Here is a 22,589-nt window from a genome sequence, read left to right as displayed (position 1 = left end):
GCATGAAAAACATTGTCAATATTGCCAAAGCAATATTGTATACAATATACATTGTTATAAAATAGCAAAGAATAAAGAATAATAATATACAATGGTAGTAAATAATAATACTAAACAATTCTAAAAATAACAACAATAAAATGGTAACAGTCAATAGTAGAAATATAATACACAGAAAAGGCTAAACATGGAAAATTAAACTAGAACTAACTTAGAACTAACTGTCATTGTAAGGATCTGGGTGTAGCTGGTGCAGAGGAGTCAGGCACAGGACAGCAGAGATGAGTAACACAAGGAACTTTACTCAAAATATCAAAGTACATGAAGAAACACCAGGCCCACAAACAACGGACCGAATTTACAATAAACAAGCACGCACAAAAAACATGGGGAAAACAGAGGGTTAAATAATGAACATGGAATTGTGGAATTGAAACCAGGTGTGTAAAACAAAGACAAAACAAATGGAAAATGAAAAGTGGATCGGCGATGGCTAGAAGGCCGGTGACGTCGACCGCCGAACGCTGCCCGAACAAGGAGAGGGACAAGGAGAGGGACCGACTTTGGCGAAGTCGTGACAGTCATCCTCACCATTACATCAGTACTGGGGCGGCAGGGTAGCCTAGTGGTTAGAGCGTTGGACTAGTAACCGGAAGGTTGCAAGTTCAAACCCCCGAGCTGACAAGGTCGTCTGTCGTTCTGCCCCTGAACAGGCAGTTAACCCACTGTTCCTAGGCCGTCATTGAAAATGAGAATTTTATTTTATATTTTGCTTATGTGACAGAGATAGTGAAAGGACTTGACCATTTTTGACCATGACCATTTTTTACAACACTGTGGTTAACAAGACATGTTATTTCCGACTGTACAACAGGGACTACATACACATCTACGTAAAGTCTATCGATCTTCAGAGAAGACCAAGCACATTTTAAAACAGAAGCTCAAATGTCTACCTCTGTTGTGGTTTTTCCCCTGGCAGTGTCCCTCCAAGGGGAACCCCAGCGGAGGCTGTACAAGGATCTTATGGCCAACTACAACCCACTAGAAAGGCCAGTGTTCAATGACACCCACTCCCTCACCGTCAACTTCAGCTTTAGTTTGATGCAGATCATGGACGTGGTGAGTTACTGTGGTACGCAAGTTAACAGAGCTCACATATTGTTGTGCTAGTCCAACACTAACCAACCTGATTCAACTCAAATCAAGGGTGATTAGTTGTTTTGTAACAAAAATGTTCACCTCTGGGGTCCTTCAGGAATGGATTGAGAAACACTGGGTTGTTGTATTACTTTATTCTCTGATGTTACAAACTGACATGTTCATCTATCTCTCTATCATGTTACAAACTGACATGTTCATCTATCTCTCTCTCTGATGTTACAAACTGACATGTTCATCTATCTCTCTCTCTGATGTTACAAACTGACATGTTCATCTATCTCTCTCTGATGTTACAAACTGACATGTTCATCTATCTCTCTATCATGTTACAAACTGACATGTTCATCTATCTCTCTATCATGTTACAAACTGACATGTTCATCTATCTCTCTATCATGTTACAAACTGACATGTTCATCTATCTCTCTCTCTGATGTTACAAACTGACATGTTCATCTATCTCTCAATCATGTTACAAACTGACATGTTCATCTATCTCTCTCTGATGATACAAACTGACATGTTCATCTATCTCTCTCTGATGATACAAACTGACATGTTCATCTATCTCTCTCTGATGTTACAAACTGACATGTTCATCTATCTCTCTATCATGTTACAAACTGACATGTTCATCTATCTCTCTATCATGTTACAAACTGACATGTTCATCTATCTCTCTCTGATGATACAAACTGACATGTTCATCTATCTCTCTCTGATGTTACAAACTGACATGTTCATCTATCTCTCTCTGATGTTACAAACTGACATGTTCATCTATCTCTCTCTGATGTTACAAACTGACATGTTCATCTATCTCTCTCTGATGTTACAAACTGACATGTTCATCTATCTCTCTCTGATGTTACAAACTGACATGTTCATCTATCTCTCTCTGATGTTACAAACTGACATGTTCATCTATCTCTCTCTGATGTTACAAACTGACATATTCATCTATCTCTCTCTGATGTTACAAACTGACATATTCATCTATCTCTCTCTGATGTTACAAACTGATATATTCATCTATCTCTCTCTGATGTTACAAACTGACATGTTCATCTATCTCTCTCTGATGTTACAAACTGACATGTTCATCTATCTCTCTCTGATGTTACAAACTGACATGTTCATCTATCTCTCTCTGATGTTACAAACTGACATGTTCATCTATCTCTCTATCATGTTACAAACTGACATGTTCATCTATCTCTCTATCATGTTACAAACTGACATGTTCATCTATCTCTCTATCATGTTACAAACTGACATGTTCATCTATCTCACTATCATGTTACAAACTGACATGTTCATCTATCTCTCTATCATGTTACAAACTGACATGTTCATCTATCTCTCTATCATGTTACAAACTGACATGTTCATCTATCTCTCTATCATGTTACAAACTGACATGTTCATCTATCTCTCTCTGATGTTACAAACTGACATGTTCATCTATCTCTCTCTCTCTCTGATGTTACAAACTGACATGTTCATCTATCTCTCTCTGATGATACAAACTGACATGTTCATCTATCTCTCGCTGATGATACAAACTAACATGTTCATCTATCTCTCTCTGATGTTACAAACTGACATGTTCATCTATCTCTCTCTGATGATGCAAACTGACATGTTCATCTATCTCTCTCTGATGATACAAACTAACATGTTCATCTATCTCTCTCTGATGTTTCAAACTGACATGTTCATCTATCTCTCTATCATGTTACAAACTGACATGTTCATCTATCTCCTTCTGATGTTACAAACTGACATGTTCATCTATCTCTCTCTGATGTTACAAACTGACATGTTCATCTATCTCACTATCATGTTACAAACTGACATGTTCATCTATCTCTCTATCATGTTACAAACTGACATGTTCATCTATCTCTCTCTGATGTTACAAACTGACATGTTCATCTATCTCTCTCTGATGTTACAAACTGACATTTTCATCTATCTCTCTATCATGTTACAAACTGACATGTTCATCTATCTCTCTATCATGTTACAAACTGACATGTTCATCTATCTCTCTCTGATGTTACAAACTGACATGTTCATCTATCTCTCTCTGATGTTACAAACTGACATGTTCATCTATCTCTCTCTGATGTTACAAACTGACATGTTCATCTATCTCTCTATCATGTTACAAACTGACATGTTCATCTATCTCTCTGATGTTACAAACTGACATGTTCATCTATCTCTCTATCATGTTACAAACTGACATGTTCATCTATCTCTCTGATGTTACAAACTGACATGTTCATCTATCTCTCTCTGATGTTACAAACTGACATGTTCATCTATCTCTCTCTGATGTTACAAACTGACATGTTCATCTATCTCTCTCTGATGTTACAAACTGACATATTCATCTATCTCTCTCTGATGTTACAAACTGACATGTTCATCTATCTCTCTATCATGTTACAAACTGACATGTTCATCTATCTCTCTCTCTGATGTTACAAACTGACATGTTCATCTATCTCTCTCTCTGATGTTACAAACTGACATGTTCATCTATCTCTCTATCATGTTACAAACTGACATGTTCATCTATCTCTCTATCATGTTACAAACTGACATGTTCATCTATCTCTCTCTGATGTTACAAACTGACATGTTCATCTATCTCTCTCTGATGTTACAAACTGACATGTTCATCTATCTCTCTATCATGTTACAAACTGACATGTTCATCTATCTCTCTGATGATACAAACTGACATGTTCATCTATCTCTCTATCATGTTACAAACTGACATGTTCATCTATCTCTCTATCATGTTACAAACTGACATGTTCATCTATCTCTCTATCATGTTACAAACTGACATGTTCATCTATCTCTCTATCATGTTACAAACTGACATGTTCATCTATCTCTCTCTCTGATGTTACAAACTGACATGTTCATCTATCTCTCTATCATGTTACAAACTGACATGTTCATCTATCTCTCTATCATGTTACAAACTGACATGTTCATCTATCTCTCTATCATGTTACAAACTGACATGTTCATCTATCTCTCTATCATGTTACAAACTGACATGTTCATCTATCTCTCTCTCTGATGTTACAAACTGACATGTTCTTCTATCTCTCTCTCTGATGTTACAAACTGACATATTCATCTATCTCTCTCTGATGTTACAAACTGACATGTTCATCTATCTCACTATCATGTTACAAACTGACATGTTCATCTATCTCTCTATCATGTTACAAACTGACACGTTCATCTATCTCTCTATCATGTTACAAACTGACATGTTCATCTATCTCTCTATCATGTTACAAACTGACATGTTCATCTATCTCTCTATCATGTTACAAACTGACATATTCATCTATCTCTCTATCATGTTACAAACTGACATGTTCATCTATCTCTCTATCATGTTACAAACTGACATGTTCATCTATCTCTCTCTGATGTTACAAACTGACATGTTCATCTATCTCTCTCTGATGTTACAAACTGACATGTTCATCTATCTCTCTATCATGTTACAAACTGACATGTTCATCTATCTCTTTCATGTTACAAACTGACATGTTCATCTGTCTCTCAATGCAACAGGATGAGAAGAACCAGGTTTTAACAACCAACATATGGCTGCAGCTGGTAAGACATTTTTCCATTTGCTTGTTTCAACATGTTTAATTTAGACTATATACTGTACTGTACTATACTGCACTATACTATACTGTATTGTACTGTACTGTACAATACACTAGACTACACTACACTATACAATATTATACCATACTGCAGTACACTACACCTCCATCTATCTTGCAAATTGGTCAACTCGGGAACAATAACTAAGCTACTCAGTCACACACAACTGAGTGAAGATGACGTTTATGTTTTATGACAGTAAGTCCTCTCCCGCTCTCGCCTCATCAGCAAACTGTATGAATGTTGTGTTGGCTGTTTTAAATCACCTTAACGAATGGACAACCTCCAGACAGTCAGTCCTTCATAGAGCCACTCCATAGACCTTATAGATAGATTTGATCTTACTCCAGAAACAGGCTATTATAGTATCCCTCTGATAACTATCCACGGTCTGTGGCTCAACCCCCTGGTGGGGAAGACAACGTTACATTAAGACAATGAAATATATACAACCCGACACCCATCTCTAGACTCGGAGGTAATCTGTTTGAGCACCCAGGACAGCTTGCTAAAGAAAGTAATTGAGACCGTGTTGATATTGCTACACTTACAGTACAGTCATGAGGTGGTGCAACCTCCATTTGTTATGTCTGCTAACACTTACTGATAACAACATGACTGCCAACCTCCCATATAAAGAATGAAAACTGACGATACACTGGCTAAAAAGCATGAACATGTAATTATTTGACAGGGTATGCTTAGTCATGCTTCTCAATTGTTGCTATGCAATGCCTGGTTTCCCCAGTTACCACAAAACTTTGACCATTTCCATTTTCAGATTCATCTGCATAGATGGATACTTTGTTTATCAAACCGTCATCAGGTTCAACAAGCGATGCGAGGCCACAGAACCTCCCACTAATGGACTTAGCTTATCTGGAAACGTGTGTGGAGGAGTGGTGAGAATATGAGGAGTGTGTTATGTTTCTCTCTCCAGTACTGGAATGATTATTACCTGCAGTGGAATCAGTCTGAGTACCCTGGGGTGGCCAATGTGAGATTCCCTGATAGCCAAATCTGGAAGCCAGACATCCTGCTGTATAACAGGTTAGTACTATACCAGTAATCTTGGACCCCATAACCAGTTCTTGCTCTATACAGCTGGCCAACTCCATTACTATGGCCTCTAATGTATTAGCATGAGGTGGAAGCAGGACTTATATAGTTTGTAAGACAGCTGTTGAGCTCATACCTCTTGTACATTAAATGCTTTTGAACATATTGCCATATGACAGCGTTGATTTGAGGAAATAAACTATTTTCCTAACATTGGAAATGTACAATACACAGATTATAATAGCAGGAACTGCTTCTTTAGGAGCCAGCCTGATCTTGTGAGCTTACAGAATGATGTGCGTTTTAAGTAAGGCTGGCCAGCAAGGCTATTCTTCATGCAAATAAAGTCAGAAAAAGCAAAAGAGTATTTCACCAAAAATGCAGAATTCCATATGCTATTGTATACCATTAACCCTCATAAACTTTCTTCAAGGACAATCACAGTGAAGAAAATGTAAATGAATGTAAATAAAATGGTAACAGCAGAACCCCCTGCCTGTTTCCCCCTAATGCAGAAAACAACATTCTCGTCCCTATCTGTCACTGTTCTTCTGAACAAAGCCTTAGTTTCACCCCAGTCAATTACATTCCACTATGGTGGCTTTTTGCCTCCCGTGGAACGGCAACTCTTTTAACTTGAGCTCACCTTTCTCCATTCCTATTGAAACCTTTGGGAGTTCAGTTGGAGGAGTGCATTATGTATTGCGAGAGACAGAGCTCTACACTGACTAGGCCATCTCTAGGGGAATGTAGCTGTTGCTATGCTGCAACAAAGGAACCATACTTCAGGTCTTCTATCACACGGTAACCTAGAAAATAATGAGGCAGGAATACTAATTTCGAAGGCTGGCATATCTTTTTAACTTTTTAACACCAGCTACAGTAATGGTATTGATACAGTACATTTTCTTTGCCATGTAATCCTTTGTGAGTAGTATGAATGGAGGTGGAGCTACATCCTGATTAACAGTCTGTGTTGCTCTAGTGATTTATAGCTGTATGATTCATGATCGTGGTTTTCACAGCTCAAGGTCATACTACCACACCAATAAAAGACTGTTGTGTTGCAGTCTGCACATTAATGTAGTGGGTCCCAACCCTCTTCTAAGGGCCTGTCTGCACATTAATGTAGTGGGTCCCAACCCTCTTCTAAGGGCCTGTCTGCACATTAATGTAGTGGGTCCCAACCCTCTTCTAAGGGCCAGTCTGCACATTAATGTAGTGGGTCCCAACCCTCTTCTAAGGGCCTGTCTGCACATTAATGTAGTGGGTCCCAACCCTCTTCTAAGGGCCTGTCTGCACATTAATGTAGTGGGTCCCAACCCTCTTGTAAAGGCCTGCCTATACATTAATGTAGTGGTTCCCAGCCCTCTTGTAATGGCCTGCCAACCGCTCCAGTGCAAGCACACCTAATTCCACTAGTCAACCAATCAGAACACCTAATTCCACTAGTCAACCAATCAGAACACCTAATTCCACTAGTCAACCAATCAGCACACTTAATTCAACTAGTCAACCAATCAGCAAGGCAATAATTTGTTAAATCAGCTGTGCTACTGTAGTGTTGGAATGTAACTCGTATTTGGAATGGCTGGGCATCCCCAAGGAGCGGGTTTGGGAACGACTACACTAATGCCCACTAACTGAACACATCCATGTTCTCCCATAGTGCCGACGAGAGGTTTGATGCTACCTTCCATACCAATGTGTTGGTCAACTCCTCTGGGTCCTGCTCCTACTTGCCTCCAGGTAAGTATAGCTCAAGTACCATGCCTGGATATCCATATTCAATACCTTCCACATTAACTCTGTTTTCCCACGTCAGTTCCACTGAACCATAAAAGCTCACCTTCTATGGTTTTGACCTGTTTAGTTGGCTCTGGGGTCTAAGCTAGATGCCCTCAATCTCACCCAAATTATCATGGAACCTACCAGGTACAACCCCAAATCCGTAAACACGGGCACCCTCATAGATATCATCCTGACCAACCTGCCCTCTAAATACACCTCTGCTATCTTCAACCAGGGTCTCAGCGATCACTGTCTCATTGCCTGCGTCCGTAATGGGTCCGCGGTCAAATGACCACCCCTCACCTAAAACACTTCCGCGAGCAGGCCTTTCTAACCGACCTGGCCCGGGTATCCTGGAAGGATTTTGACCTCATCCTGTCAGTAGAGTAGATGCCTGGTTATTCTTTAAATGTGCTTTCCTCACCATCTTAAATAAGCATGCCCCATTCAAAACATGTAGAACTAAGAAACAGATATAGCCCTTGGTTCACCCCAGACCTGACTGCCCTTGACCAGCACAAAAACATCCTGTGGCGTACTGCATTAGCATCGAATAGCCTTTGCAATGGACAACTTTTCAGGGAAGTTAGGAACCAATATACTCAGGCAGTTAGGAAAGCAAAGGCTAGCTTTTTCAAACAGAAATGTGCATCCTGTAGCACAAACGAACTTTTGCACGAACAAAAGTTCTGGGACACTGTAAAGTCCATGGAGAATAAGAGCACCTCCAGCTGCCCACTGCACTGAGGCTAGGAAACACTGTCACTGATAAATCCACGATAAATGAGAAATTCAATAAGCATTTTTCTATGGCTGGCCATGCTTTCCACCTGGCTGTTTCCACATTCATCTTCTGCACATCTATCACTCCAGTGTTTAATTGCTAAATTGTAATTATTTCGCCACTACGGCCTATTTATTGCCTTACCGCCCTAATCTTACTTCATTTGCACACACTGAATATAAACTTTTCTATTGTGTTATTGACTGAACGTTTGTTTATTCCACGTGTAACTCTGTGTTGTTGTTTGTGTCGAACTGCTATGCTTTATCTTGGCCAGGTCACAGTTGTAATTGAGAACTTGTTCTCAACTGGCCACCTGGTTAAATAAAGGGGAAACAAAGATACAATAAAAAACACTTCCTCTAGGTACAGTGGTTGCGAAAGTACTCACCCCCCCCCATGGCATTTTTCCTATTTTGTTGTCAGACAACCTGGAATTAAAATAGATTTTTGGGGGGGTTGTATCATTTGATTTACACAACATGCCCACCACTTTGAAGATTTGTTATTGTGAAACAAACAAGAAATAAGACAAAAAAAATTGAAACCTTGAGCGTGCATAACTATTCACCCCCCCCCCCCCCCCTCCCAAAGTCAATACTTTATAGAGCCACCTTTTGCAGCAATTACAGCAGCAAGTCTCTTGGGGTATGTCTCTATAAGCTTGGCACATCTAGCCACTGAGATCTTTGCCCATTCTTCAAGCCAAAACTGCTCCAGCTCCTTCAAGTTGGATGGGTTCCCCTGGTGTACAGCAATCTTTAAGTCATACCACAGATTCTCAATTAGATTGAGGTCTGGGATTTGACTAGGCCATTCCAAGACATTTAAATGTTTCCCCTTAAACCACTCATGTGTTGCTTTAGCAGTATGCTTAGGGTCAGTGTCCTGCTGGAATGTGAACCTCCGTCCCAGTCTCAAATCTCTGGAAGACTTAAACAGGTTTCATTCAAGAGTTTCCCAGTCCCTGCCAATGAAAAACATCCCCACAGCGTGATGCTGCCACCACCATGCTTCACTGTGGGGATTGTGTTCTCGGGGTGATGAGGTGTTGGGTTTGTGCCAGACATAGGGTTTTCCTTGATGGCCAAAATGCTACATTTAAGTCTCATCTGACCAGAGTACTTTCTTCCATATGTTTGGGGAGTCTCCCACATGCCTAATGGTGAACACCAAACGTGTTTGCTTATTTTTTTATTTAAGCAATGGCTTTTTTTCTGGCCACTCTTCCATAAAGCCCAGCTCTGTGGAGTGTACGGCTTAAAGTAGTCCTATGGACAGAAAGTCCAATTTCCACTGTGGAACTTTGCAGATCCTTCAGGGTTATCTTTGGTCTCTTTGTTGCATCTCTGATTAATGCTCTCCTTGCCTGGTCTGTGAGTTTTGGTGGACGGCCCTCTCTTGGCAGGTTTGTTGTGGTGCCATATTCTTTCCATTTTTTAATAATGGATTTAATGGTGCTCCGTGGGATGTTCAACATTTCAGATATTTTTTATAACCCAACCCTGATCTGTACTTCTCCACAACTTTGTCCCTGACCTGTTTGGAGCTCCTTGGTCTTCATGGTGCCACTTTCTAGGTGGTGTCCCTTGCTTGGTGGTGTTGCAGACTCTGGGGCCTTTCAGAACAGGTGTATGTATATATACTGAGATCATGTGACACTTAGATTGCACACAGGTGGACTTTATTTAACTAATTATGTGACTTCTGAAGGTAATTGGTTGCACCAGATCTTATTTAGGAGCCTCATAGCAAAGGGGGTAAATACATACACACACACCACTTTTTGAATTTATTTAATTATTTTTAAAGTAAAATTGTTTCATTTCACTTCAGCAATTTGGACTGTTTTGTGTATGTCCATTACAATCCAAATAAAAATCCATTTAAATAACATGTGTTTGCAACAAAATAGGAAAAATGCCAAGGGGAGTGAATACTTTTGCAAGCCACTGTACATGTCCAGGATCAGCTTCCCCAATCATAACCTTAACCATTAACTTCACTCTACTCCTGGAAAGAAAGTGTACCCAAGCGCACTTTAGCCCAGCTTGAAAAAATGTATTGACCCGTTGAAGTATCCTGGGGTAAGGAATGATTTTTGGATTCACTCTACTCGTTTCAGTTACCTTGAGTTAATGTCAGGTTTCAGGGAAGATGACGCCACAGCGTGAGGCTAGTCTTGCTAGGACTGTCTGACCTCCACTGCACAAGCCAAATGCACAGTCAGTCATTAGATCAATATCGTGGTAGGAAGGATGTTTTGGCTTTCAAAGCACTTTATTTATTGTTTCGTCCAACATCCCGGAACCATAATCCAATTTCATCTTTGATATCAGATGATTCTGAAAGCTCTACCACTATGTTCAATTGACCATCTGTTCTTTAAAGGGGCAATCTGCAATTTTTGGACTGGTGAAATAAATATATGTACCCATTGATTATTTAAGAATATAACTTATGAGCTTAGTTCAACTGTCGTACCCCATTGTAACCCAAAATATACGTTTGTTTTACTCCAATGTTTGTAAACAAACACTCTATAGCCTCGAAACATGGTTACAACTATAATTGTGATATCATGGCTGGTCACTCCTTGCATCTATAGCTCTGTATATGAATTTGAGTGGTTGCATTTCTCTAGCCCCACATCCCTCATCTTTTTAGCGAAACAGTGGCAGGGGGTTTGCTTTGTTATTGTTTCAACTGCTGATTGACGCTTTTAAAGATATGTCCAGATATTTTTTTTATTTTTTTTTATTTTACCTTTATTTAACTAGGCAAGTCAGTTAAGAACAAATTCTTATTTTCAATGATGGCCAGTGGGTTAACTGCCTGTTCAGGGGCAGAACGACAGATTTGTACCTTGTCAGCTCAGGGGTTTGAACTTGCAACCTTCCAGTTACTAATCCAACGCTCTAACCACTAGGCTACCCTGCCGCCCCTGACAATAAACCATTCTCAACATTTAACCCAGCGTGAGAAAGAAATGCAATTGATTTTGGTTGAGTGGGATTTTTATACAGTACTTATACTGTAAGTGAAATGAACCCCGTTAACCCAATCTAATATTTTCACATATTTGATATTCGTACTAAACAGATTTAGCACCATTCTGTCAGTTGAGAAATATTGCTTTGAAATACATGTCTTCGTATTATCACAAAATACACTACTTAAATGTTGCCCTATTATTATCTGTCTATTTCTACACTTCTGGGGGCCTGAAATTGGTGCAGAATAATAATAGGTAGAAGAATTTCAAAGAAGAAGACGAAGAAGATCATTAGAATGCTGTCTTTCCTTCCAACCAATACAAGACCAGTCCAGTTTTAGTCCCACTTCACTGCAGATTAAATCTATTTATTTGTTACTTTTCTAGCTTGTCCTCGTTTCTTTTCCTCCAACCCAAGAGACCGGCGGATCCTCCTGTAACTTCCCTTCAGTCATTCATGATGTATGTCATCATGACTGCGTCCCAAACAGCACCCTATTCCCTATGTAGTTCACATGCACTACTTTTGACTAAGCCTACATCACATGTAGGGAATAGGGTGCCATTCGAGACACAACCATAGTCCCTGAAGATATCAAAGAGAACAGTAGGTGGTAAAGTCTCATAGAATTGCAACATTCTACCAAGGAACTGTGGGTGTAAAAACACAATGTTAAAGGTCCGATTCAGAGGTTTTTATCTCTATCAAATCATTTCTGGGTAACAATTATGTAACTTACTGTGATAGTTTTCAATTAAACTGGTCAAAAAGAAACAAAAATGGCTTCTTGGCAAAGATTTCTCAAGTAAGAATTCAGTTAGGACTGTCTGGTAGTGGTCTGAGTGGGGAGGGGACAACTGAAAACTAGCTGTTATTGGCAAGAGAGGTTTGGAACTCTCTTTCTTATTGTTCTATGAACTAATTCACTGCCTGGTGATGTCACTGCCTGGTGATGTCAGGCCAAAACTCTATAACACCAAAACAGGCTGAAATGTATTTTTAAACAGCTCTTCTGAAAAAAAAACTCTGGGCATTCTCATAATTGTCGCAATTTCACAGTATTATTCCAACCTCATAGTGTGGAAATATATATATTTTTTAAAGTAGAAATTCACGTTTTTGACTGCACTGGGCCTTTAAACTCCATTTTTAACTGTGGTTGGGTGAGAAGTAGATTTTTTTCAGTTTCTACAACCTTCAACACTGTCATTCTTATTTTGTCTTCAGACAACACAACACAATGTAGGCAGAGCCAGTCCTGTCCTCCCTGTGGCCCTAAGCAACATTCTGCTAAGGGGCCCTCCTACCTGACCCGTGAGAACATGTAAACCGTTGTTCATTGCCACACAGTCACACCTCAGTGCTCCCATTACAATCCTCCCTCCTTTAAAACTGTTTGCTCCATCTGTCGGTGTAAGAATAAGTAGACCTCTACAGAACAGACTGAGGTATAAACAAGCCATATTTATTTAATTATCATAATATTTCCTATAGAATCTTAAGATAAGTGTATATTAACATTAACATAAATAAGAAATAATAGAAAATATAGAAAATAACAAAATATAACACTGAGCTTTCGCTCTGCTGCCTGGTAATTAGTCCAGTCCTCACAATATTATACAATTAGCTTTGTCTATACAATGTAAACATAAGCCTATAGGCTATGGCTGCAGCTATATGTCTCAAAATACTAAAATAAAACCTACAGTTGAAGTCGGAGGTTTATATACACTTAGGTTGGAGTCATTAAAACTCGTTTTTCAACCACTCCAAATTTTTTGTTAATAAAATATAGTTTTGGCAAGTCGGTTAGGACATCTACTTTGTGCATGACACAAGTCATTTTTCCAACAATTGTTTAGAGACAGATTATTTCACATATAATTCAATGTATCACAATTCCAGTGGGTCAGAAGTTTACATACACTAAGTTGACTGTGTCTTTAAAGAGCTTGGAAACTTCCAGAAAATTATGTCATGGCTTTAGAAGCTTCTGATAGGCTATTTGACATAATTTGAGTCAATTGGAGGTGTACCTGTGGATGTATTTCAAGGCCTACCTTCAAACTTAGTGCCTCTTTGCTTGACATCATGGGAAAACCAAAATAAATCAGCCAAGACCTCAGAAAAAAATTGTAGACCTCCACAAGTCTGGTTCATCCTTGGGAGCAATTTCCAAACGCCTGAAGGTACCATGTTTATCTGTACAAACAATAGTACGCAAGTATAAACACCACGGGACCACGCAGCCGTCATACTGCTCAGGAAGGTGCTGCATTCTGTCTCCTAGAGATGAACGTACTTTGGTGTGAAAAGTGCAAATCAATCCCAGAACAGCAGCAAAAGACCTTGTGAAGATGCTGGAGGAAACATGGTTAAAAGTATCTATATCCACAGTAAAACAAGTTCTATTTCAACATAACCTGAAAGGCCGCTCAGCAAGGAAGAAGCCACTGCTCCAAAACCACCATAAAAAAGCCAGACTACGGTTTGCAACTGCACATGGGGACAAAGATCGTACTTTTTGGAGAAATGTCCTCTGGTCTGATGAAACAAAAATGGCCATAATGGCCATAAAGACCAACGTTATGTTTGGAGGAAAAAGAGGGAGGCTTGCAAGCCAAAGAATACCATCCCAACTGTGAAACACGGGGGTGGCAGCATCATGTTGTGGGGGTGCTTTGCTGCAGGAGGGACTGGTGCACTTCACAAAATAGGTGGTATCACGAGGAGGGAAAATTATGTGGATATATTAAAGCAACATCTGAAGACATCTGTCAGGAAGTTAAAGCTTGGTCGCAAATGGGTCTTCCAAATGGACAATGACCCCAAGCATACTTCCAAAGTTGGCCCATCCAAAGGAATTGGCCAAAATTCACCCAACTTATTGTGGGAAGCTTGTGGAAGGCTACCTGAAACGTTTGACCCAAGTTAAACAATGCTACCAAATACTAATTGAGTGTATGTAAACTTCTGACCCACTGAGAATGTGATGAAAGAAACAAAAGCTGAAATAAATCATTCTCTATACTATGATACTGACATTTCACATTCTTAAAACAAAATGGTGATCCTAACTGACCTAAGACAGGGAATTTTTACTATGATTAAATGTCAGGAAAAATTGTATGTATTTGGCTAAGGTGTATGTAAACTTCCGACTTCAACTGTATACAGCTATGTGATTAACTTTGGTTCCCTCTACAGCCTGGGCATTTTCAGCATTAGCATGGGCACCAGTCTGTCTGGGCACCAGTCTGTCTGGGCACCAGTCTGTCTGGGCACCAGTCTGTCTGGGCACCAGTCTGTCTGGGCACCAGTCTATCTGGACTGTCGGGAAGAAATTGAGAAAGTATGTCACATAGTTAAGCAGTTATTTACACAAATGCACTTCTGCTATACAATCTTAAATGTTACTAAGTGTGTAAACATTTGCATTTTTTAATTAACATCTTACCATCAAAACATTCCTCTTCTGCACTTTCTTGAGGCAAAATCATCAACGATGTCATCATAGGACATGTGATTCCCCACGTCATGATTTATACTCTTGATGGCCAGACGTTCCTGTGACATGAAAGACCTCAGGTAGCTTTTGATGAGCTTTCATTTTGAAAGGGTTAGGATAGAGTTCCTCCAGGTGTTTCTCACAGAGAAAGGAAAGCAGCTCAAAGGCAGTCATCTTGTCTGATGGCAGATCAGGTACATTCTGAATCTCATGTGCCAGATCCATTCCACTGATGTCACAGACATCTCTGACGGTTAGAGTGTTTTTAACTTCCATGCAGTGAGCCTTTAAAGATTCACTGGACATCTGAGAGGCAATGCTGAAGTTCAGCAGCACTCCATATTTGGTTTTCACCTGGTTCACCTGAGTGTTTCAAATCTCTCATCCATGGATGTCACAGCAGAGTCGACCACAATGTTGAAGTAGTTGACATCAAGGTTTTTCAGTGCATCAGTGCCTGGTTCATCAGGAGCATCATAGCTGAAATGTCTCTTGCTGTTTCCCAGTCTCTTCTCTTTCAGAACAGCCTCCACATTAATTTATTCACAAATGCTTTTGGCTGTTGTCTGGCCTCAGAGAATCCAGTTTCCCAGTATGTAGTGAGGGAGGCCATTGCATTTGAGATTACATTTACTGTGATCTCCAACTGCATTGAGGCAGATTGGAGGAGCTTGTTCACCTTGTTTGTCATTGTCAGTATGTCACACCATACGACACAGCAATTCAAAAAGCGGTAGGACCCAACTTCCTCTGCAAGTGCTCGTGCCTCCACTTTGGCCGCAGGATCGTTGATCATCTGTCTGGCTTCAAGTAATACCTCCCGAACCTCAGAAGCCCTATACCTGATTGCATGAACACTTTGGAGCCTACTCTCCCAGTGTCACTCCATGACCTCACGGTTATGTTCACATGTTTCTTCAAAACACTCCATCTTTGTGTGCCTGCTGAAAAGAAGGTGAAGAGCTTTCACTAATGCCCAAAAAACCCAACTGCATCTTTTGAAGATTTGGCAGCATCTGCAATGACAAGGTTTAGAGTATGTGCTCCACATGGGATGAACACGGCTCTGGGATTTTTTTTTGCAGTCTGGCTTTACTCCTTGGTGCTTGCCTTTCTTGCTGGTCTCATTATCATAAGCTCGCCCTCTGCAATCTTCAAATGGAATCTTGAGCTCGTTCAGCTTATCTAAGATGACAGTGGACAGATTCAAGCCTGTTGTAACCTCAACATTCACAAAGCCGAGGAAGTGATCCTTGATCTCTGGCTTTCCCTTTAAAGCCACGCTTCTCAGAATAATGGACATTTGCTCCTGGTGACTAATGTCAGGTGTACAGACCAAGATAATGGAGATGTACTTTGAGTCTCTTACTTGAGTCACTATTGCTTCCAGAATCTTGTCACTCACTGTCTGTATCATCTCATTCTGTGTGCGCTTCCAAAGGTAATGAGCGTGTCTCTCCATCTTTAATTTTGTTGAGATGGTTTTCCATAAAGGGTCAAATTTTGCCAGTAATTCAACCTATTTTAGGAAGTTTCCATTATCTGGTTGGAAGAGTTTGTCTGATGAACCCCTGAGAATGCTAGGTTAATTTCAGCCAGAGATTGGGTGATACTTATTAAACATGTAAGGACATCCCATAATCTCTTTCTTTCAGCCTCCAAAACTGTCATTTGTATCTGGTCAAGAGTCTGTCCCCGACTTAGGCGCAGATCAAGTTCTCTCCACTGGGTCTGTCATAGTATTTGCTGAAGCTGGCTGTACTGGGTCTGTGTTAGTACTTGCTGAAGCTGGCTGTACTGGGTCTGTGTTAGTACTTGCTGAAGCTGGCTGTACTGGGTCTGTGTTAGTATTTGCTGAAGCTGGCTGTACTGGGTCTGTGTTAGTACTTGCTGAAGCTGGCTGTACTGGGTCTGTGTTAGTACTTGCTGAAGCTGGCTGTACTGGGTCTGTGTTAGTACTTGCTGAAGCTGGCTGTACTGGGTCTGTGTTAGTATTTGCTGAAGCTGGCTGTACTGGGTCTGTGTTAGTACTTGCTGAAGCTGGCTGTACTGGGTCTGTGTTAGTACTTGCTGAAGCTGGCTGTACTGGGTCTGTGTTAGTACTTGCTGAAGCTGGCTGTACTGGGTCTGTGTTAGTACTTGCTGAAGCTGGCTGTACTGGGTCTGTGTTAGTACTTGCTGAAGCTGGCTGTACTGGGTCTGTGTTAGTACTTGCTGAAGCTGGCTGTACTGGGTCTGTGTTAGTATTTGCTGAAGCTGGCTGTACTTGGTCTGTGTTAGTACTTGCTGAAGCTGGCTGTACCGGGTCTGTGTTAGTACTTGCTGAAGCTGGCTGTACCGGGTCTGTGTTAGTACTTGCTGAAGCTGGCTGTACTGGGTCTGTGTTAGTACTTGCTGAAGCTGCCAGTACTGGGTCTGTGTTACTATTTGCTGAAGCTGGCTGTACTGGGTCTGTGTTAGTACTTGCGGAAGCCAGCTGTACTGGGTCTGTGTTAGTATTTGTTGAAGCTGGCTGTACTTGGTCTGTGTTAGCACAGAGGTTGCTGCTGGAAAGCGCAAGTTTAATTTCGTGCACTCGCATATGAACTCATGTTCACGCGCGACACGGTTCTCTTTTCCGAGATGCAGTTTATAAACAGCGTTGGTGTTTATCAAACATAATAAATCGTTTTATTTCACTCTCACTTTTGTTAGGCACAAAGTCACAGAACACAGCCCTGGAAGTGGCTGGCAAGCAAGCAAGACAGACAGAACAAGAGATGCACTGCCCAGCTAGGTTAGCAAGACAGACAGACTAGAGAGAGATGCACTGCCCAGCTAGGTTAGCAAGACAGACAGACTAGAGAGAGATGCACTGCCCAACTAGGTTAGCAAGACAGACAGACTAGAGAGAGATGCACTGCCCAGCTAGCACATCAACTTAATGTTACTGTTATTTGCTGATAAACTTGGAGAGGAGAGAACACAGGTTTACCTGATTGCTGTTCCCGCAATTCACTTACATTGTCACGTTCTGACCTTAGTTCCTTTTTTATGTCTCTGTTTTAGGTTGGTCAGGGCGTGAGTTGGGGTGGGCATTCTATGTTTTGTAGTTCTATGTGTTTGGCCTGGTATGGTTCCCAATTAGAGGCAACTGTCAATCGTTGTCTCTGATTGAGAACCATACTAAGGCAGCCTGTTTTCCCACTATGGTTTCTGGGTAGTTATTTTCCATTTCAGTGTTTGCACCATATGTTTCGGTTTTCATTTATTATCTTGTTCTTTTGTATTTTGTATTCATTCTTGATTAAATGGTATTATGGATACGTACCACGCTGCATTTTGGTCCTCCTCTCCTTCCACCAACGAAAATCGTTACAGAACTACCCACCAAAAAAGGACCAAGCAGCGTGGTAACCAGAAGAAGCGTGGAATGGGCTCATGGACATGGGAGGACATTCTGGACGGGAAGTGTTCCTACACATGGGAGGAGATCCTAGCTGGAAGGGATCGCCTAGCATGGGAACAGGTGGAGGCAACCAGGAGAGCGGAGGCAGCAGGTAGAGGGAGCCAGCGATTTTAGGGAACACGGCTGGCAAGGAAGCCCGAGAGGCAGCCCCAAACATTTCTTGGGGGGGGGGCACACGGGGAGATTGGCGAAGTCAGGTAGGAGACCTGAGCCAACTCCCGTGCTTGCCGTGGCGAGAGAGTGACCTGGCAGGCACCGTGTTATGCGGTGAAGCGCACGGTGTCCCCAGTGCGCACGCATAGCCCGGTGCGCTACATCGCAGTTCCTCGAATCGTTCGGACTAGAGTGGGCATCAAGCCAGGAGGGATGATGCCGGCTCAGCGCATCTGGTCTCCAGTGCGTCGCCTCGGCCCGGGTTATACGGCACCATCCCGACGCACGGTGTCCCCGGTTCGCCAGCACAGCCCAGTGTGGTCTGTTCCAACTCTCCGCACTTGCCGGGCTACAGGGGGGATTCAGCCAGGACAGGTTGTGCAGGCTCGTTGCTCGAGACCTCCAGTGCGCCTCCACGGCCCAGTGCATTCGGTGCCTCGGCCAAGGAAGAGGCCGCCTGTATGTCTCCCCAGCCTGGTGAGTCCTGTGCCTGCTCCCAGAACCAAGTCTCCCTCCAGTTCTGATCTGCCAGAGCCTCCCGCCTGTCCGGAGCTGCCAGAGCCGCCCGTCTGTCCGGAGCTGCCAGAGCCGCCCGTCTGTCCGGAGCTGCCAGAGCCGCCCGTCTGTCCGGAGCTGCCAGAGCCGCCCGTCTGTCCGGAGCTGCCAGAGCCGCCCGTCTGTCCGGAGCTGCACTCCGGAGCCACCCGCCTGTCCGGCAACGCCAGAGCCTCCCGCCTGTCCGGCGTCGCCAGAGTCTCCCGCCTGTCCGGAGCCGCCAGAGTCTCCCTTCTATTCGGGGCCCGCGGTAAGAGTCCCCAGTTCGGGGTCGGCGGCGAGGGTCGCCACTCCAGAGGCGCCACCTAAGTGGGCCAAGACTAAGGTGGAGTGGGGTCTACGTCCCGCACCAGAGCCGCCACCGCGGTGAAATGCCCACCCAGACCCTCCCCTATAGGTTCAGATTTTGCGGCCGGAGTCCGCACCTTTGGGGGGTGTACTGTCACGTCCTGACCTTAGTTAGTTTTTATGTCTCTATTTTGGTTTGGTCAGCGCGTGAGTTGTGGTGGGCATTCTATGTTTTGTTCTATGTTTTGTATTTCTGTGTTTGGCCTGGTATGGTTCCCAATCAACAGCAGCTGTCTATCTTTGTCTTTGAGAACCATACTTAGGTAGCCTGTTCCCACCTGTGTTTGTGGGTAGTTGTTTTCTGTTTTGTGTATTGCACCTTGCGGAACTGTTCGTTTGTTGTTTTTGTTCAAGTGTTCGTATTTATTAAACGTATTATGAATACCACGCTGCACCTTGGTCCTCTTCTCCTTCTCCCGACGACATTCGTTACATATAGGGCCACCTGGCTCTGAGTGTAGGTTCTGTCTGCCCAAGACCCGTAATATACTGTAGAGTAGGTGCTGTCTGACTAAGCCCCTTAATATACTGTAGAGTAGGTGCTGTCTGACTAAGCCCCTTAATATACTGTAGAGTAGGTGCTGTCTGACCAAGCCCTTAGTAAACAATAACTAAAAAGAGCCATGACACTGTCTTATCAACTCCGCTCCTCGGATACACACACACACACACACACACACACACACACAGAGAGAGAGAGACTGAGAGACACGTGCGCTTACCATGTGAGTACGTCCTCAACCTGTCAGTGTGGGTGATTACTGTTCTGTTCCCTCTTACTTTTCCCTTACTGTAAGACAACACTGGGTCTATGTACCGCAGCATCCAAATATATGGCTGGAAATAGCTCATTACTAGATTTCCTCTGAATTGATAGTGGCGTTGTGGACAAATTGCTTCATAACTTTTCAAAATGAACACTTGTTCAATCAGACAAACCATTATGGCACAAAGCTTTATCAATGCTTTACTGCACAAGAAAGTCATTGGGTAAGACCACAATGGCTGAGCAGTATGAGTGAAGAGGCAGGCAGAAACGGTGTAGAGAAGATCAGTGTTCAGAAACAAATGACATTTTGGGGCGTTTGTCTTCGTGGGCCGGTCTCCATTGCATGTAAATGGAAAACCATTTTGCACTGCCTTCTCTTTTATGGCCTTTGTCTCCCGCCAGAGAGTTGTTTTCTCATCCTCTAATAGTTTTCTTTAATACAGATGAAGATGTTTTATGCCTGTCTTTCTCATGATAGATTACTGGGCACTCATTCCTATTTCTCTGATTTGAGTTCTCTGTTGTGGTGTATAGGACTGTCTTTACTGTTGTTGTGGTGTATAGGACTGTCTTTACTGTTTACTGTTGTTGTGGCGTATAGGACTGTCTTTACTGTTGTTGTGGTGTATAGGACTGTCTTTACTGTTGTTGTGGTGTATAGGATTGTTGTTGTGGTGTATAGGACTGTTGTGGTGTATAGGACTGTCTTTACTGTTGTTGTGGTGTATAGGACTGTCTTTACTGTTGTTGTGGTGTATAGGACTGTCTTTACTGTTGTTGTGGTGTATAGGACTGTCTTTACTGTTGTTTTGGTGCATGGGACTGTCTTTACTGTTGTTGTGGTGTATAGGACTGTCTTTACTGTTGTTGTGGTGTATAGGACTGTCTTTACTGTTGTTGTGGTGTATGGGACTGTCTTTACTGTTGTTGTGGTGTATAGGACTGTCTTTACGGTTGTTGTGGTGTATGGGACTGTCTTTACTGTTGTTGTGGTGTATGGGACTGTCTTTACTGTTGTTGTGGTGTATAGGACTGTCTTTACTGTTGTTGTGGTGTATAGGACTGTTGTTGTGGTGTATGGGACTGTTTTTATTGTCGTTGTGGTGTATAGGACTGTCTTTACTGTTGTTGTGGCGTATAGGACTGTCTTTACTGTTGTTGTGGCGTATAGGACTGTCTTTACTGTTGTTGTGGTGTATAGGACTGTCTTTACTGTTGTTGTGGTGTATGGGACTGTCTTTACTGTTGTTGTGGTGTATAGGACTGTCTTTACGGTTGTTGTGGTGTATGGGACTGTCTTTACTGTTGTTGTGGTGTATGGGACTGTCTTTACTGTTGTTGTGGTGTATAGGACTGTCTTTACTGTTGTTGTGGTGTATAGGACTGTCTTTACTGTTGTTGTGGTGTATAGGACTGTCTTTACTGTTGTTGTGGTGTATAGGACTGTCTTTACTGTTGTTGTGGTGTATCAGACTGTTGTGGTGTATAGGACTGTCTTTACTGTTGTTGTGGTGTATAGGACTGTCTTTACTGTTGTTTTGGTGCATGGGACTGTCTTTACTGTTGTTGTGGTGTATAGGACTGTCTTTACTGTTGTTGTGGTGTATAGGACTGCCTTTACTGTTGTTTTGGTGCATGGGACTGTCTTTACTGTTGTTGTGGTGTATAGGACTGTCTTTACTGTTGTTGTGGTGTATAGGACTGTCTTTACTGTTGTTGTGGTGTATAGGACTGTCTTTACTGTTGTTGTGGTGTATAGGACTGTCTTTACTGTTGTTGTGGTGTATGGGATTGTCTTTACGGTTGTTGTGGTGTATGGGACTGTCTTTACTGTTGTTGTGGTGTATGGGACTGTCTTTACTGTTGTTGTGGTGTATAGGGCTGTCTTTACTGTTGTTGTGGTGTATAGGACTGTTGTTGTGGTGTATGGGACTGTTTTTATTGTCGTTGTGGTGTATAGGACTGTCTTTACTGTTGTTGTGGCGTATAGGACTGTCTTTACTGTTGTTGTGGCGTATAGGACTGTCTTTACTGTTGTTGTGGTGTATAGGACTGTCTTTACTGTTGTTGTGGTGTATAGGATTGTTGTTGTGGTGTATGGGACTGTTTTTACTGTCGTTGTGGTGTATAGGACTGTATTTACTGTTGTTGTGGTGTATAGGACTGTCTTTACTGTTGTTGTGGTGTATGGGACTGTCTTTACTGTCGTTGTGGTGTATAGGACTGTTGTTGTGGTGTATAGGACTGTTGTTTACTGTTGTTGTGGTGTATAGGACTGTTGTGGTGTATAGGAT

General features: G+C 42.1%; 1 protein-coding gene across 1 annotated transcript in view; it reads left to right on the top strand.

Moving 5' to 3' along the window:
- Positions 1-22,589, top strand: part of LOC110506200 (neuronal acetylcholine receptor subunit alpha-7) — a 30,961-nt gene that overhangs the window by 5,863 nt on the left and 2,509 nt on the right. The window contains exons 2-5 of the mRNA XM_090223051.1: positions 983-1,122; positions 4,780-4,824; positions 5,822-5,931; positions 7,610-7,689. Of these exons, the coding sequence (XP_090079177.1) occupies positions 983-1,122; positions 4,780-4,824; positions 5,822-5,931; positions 7,610-7,689 (375 nt within the window). The remainder of the gene's footprint in view (positions 1-982; positions 1,123-4,779; positions 4,825-5,821; positions 5,932-7,609; positions 7,690-22,589) is intronic.

The sequence above is a fragment of the Oncorhynchus mykiss genome, chromosome 26 (assembly GCF_057628025.1).
Source record: "Oncorhynchus mykiss isolate SJ-2025 chromosome 26, ASM5762802v1, whole genome shotgun sequence".
NCBI lineage: Eukaryota > Metazoa > Chordata > Actinopteri > Salmoniformes > Salmonidae > Oncorhynchus > Oncorhynchus mykiss.
This window is presented reverse-complemented; position numbering and strand designations above follow the sequence as displayed.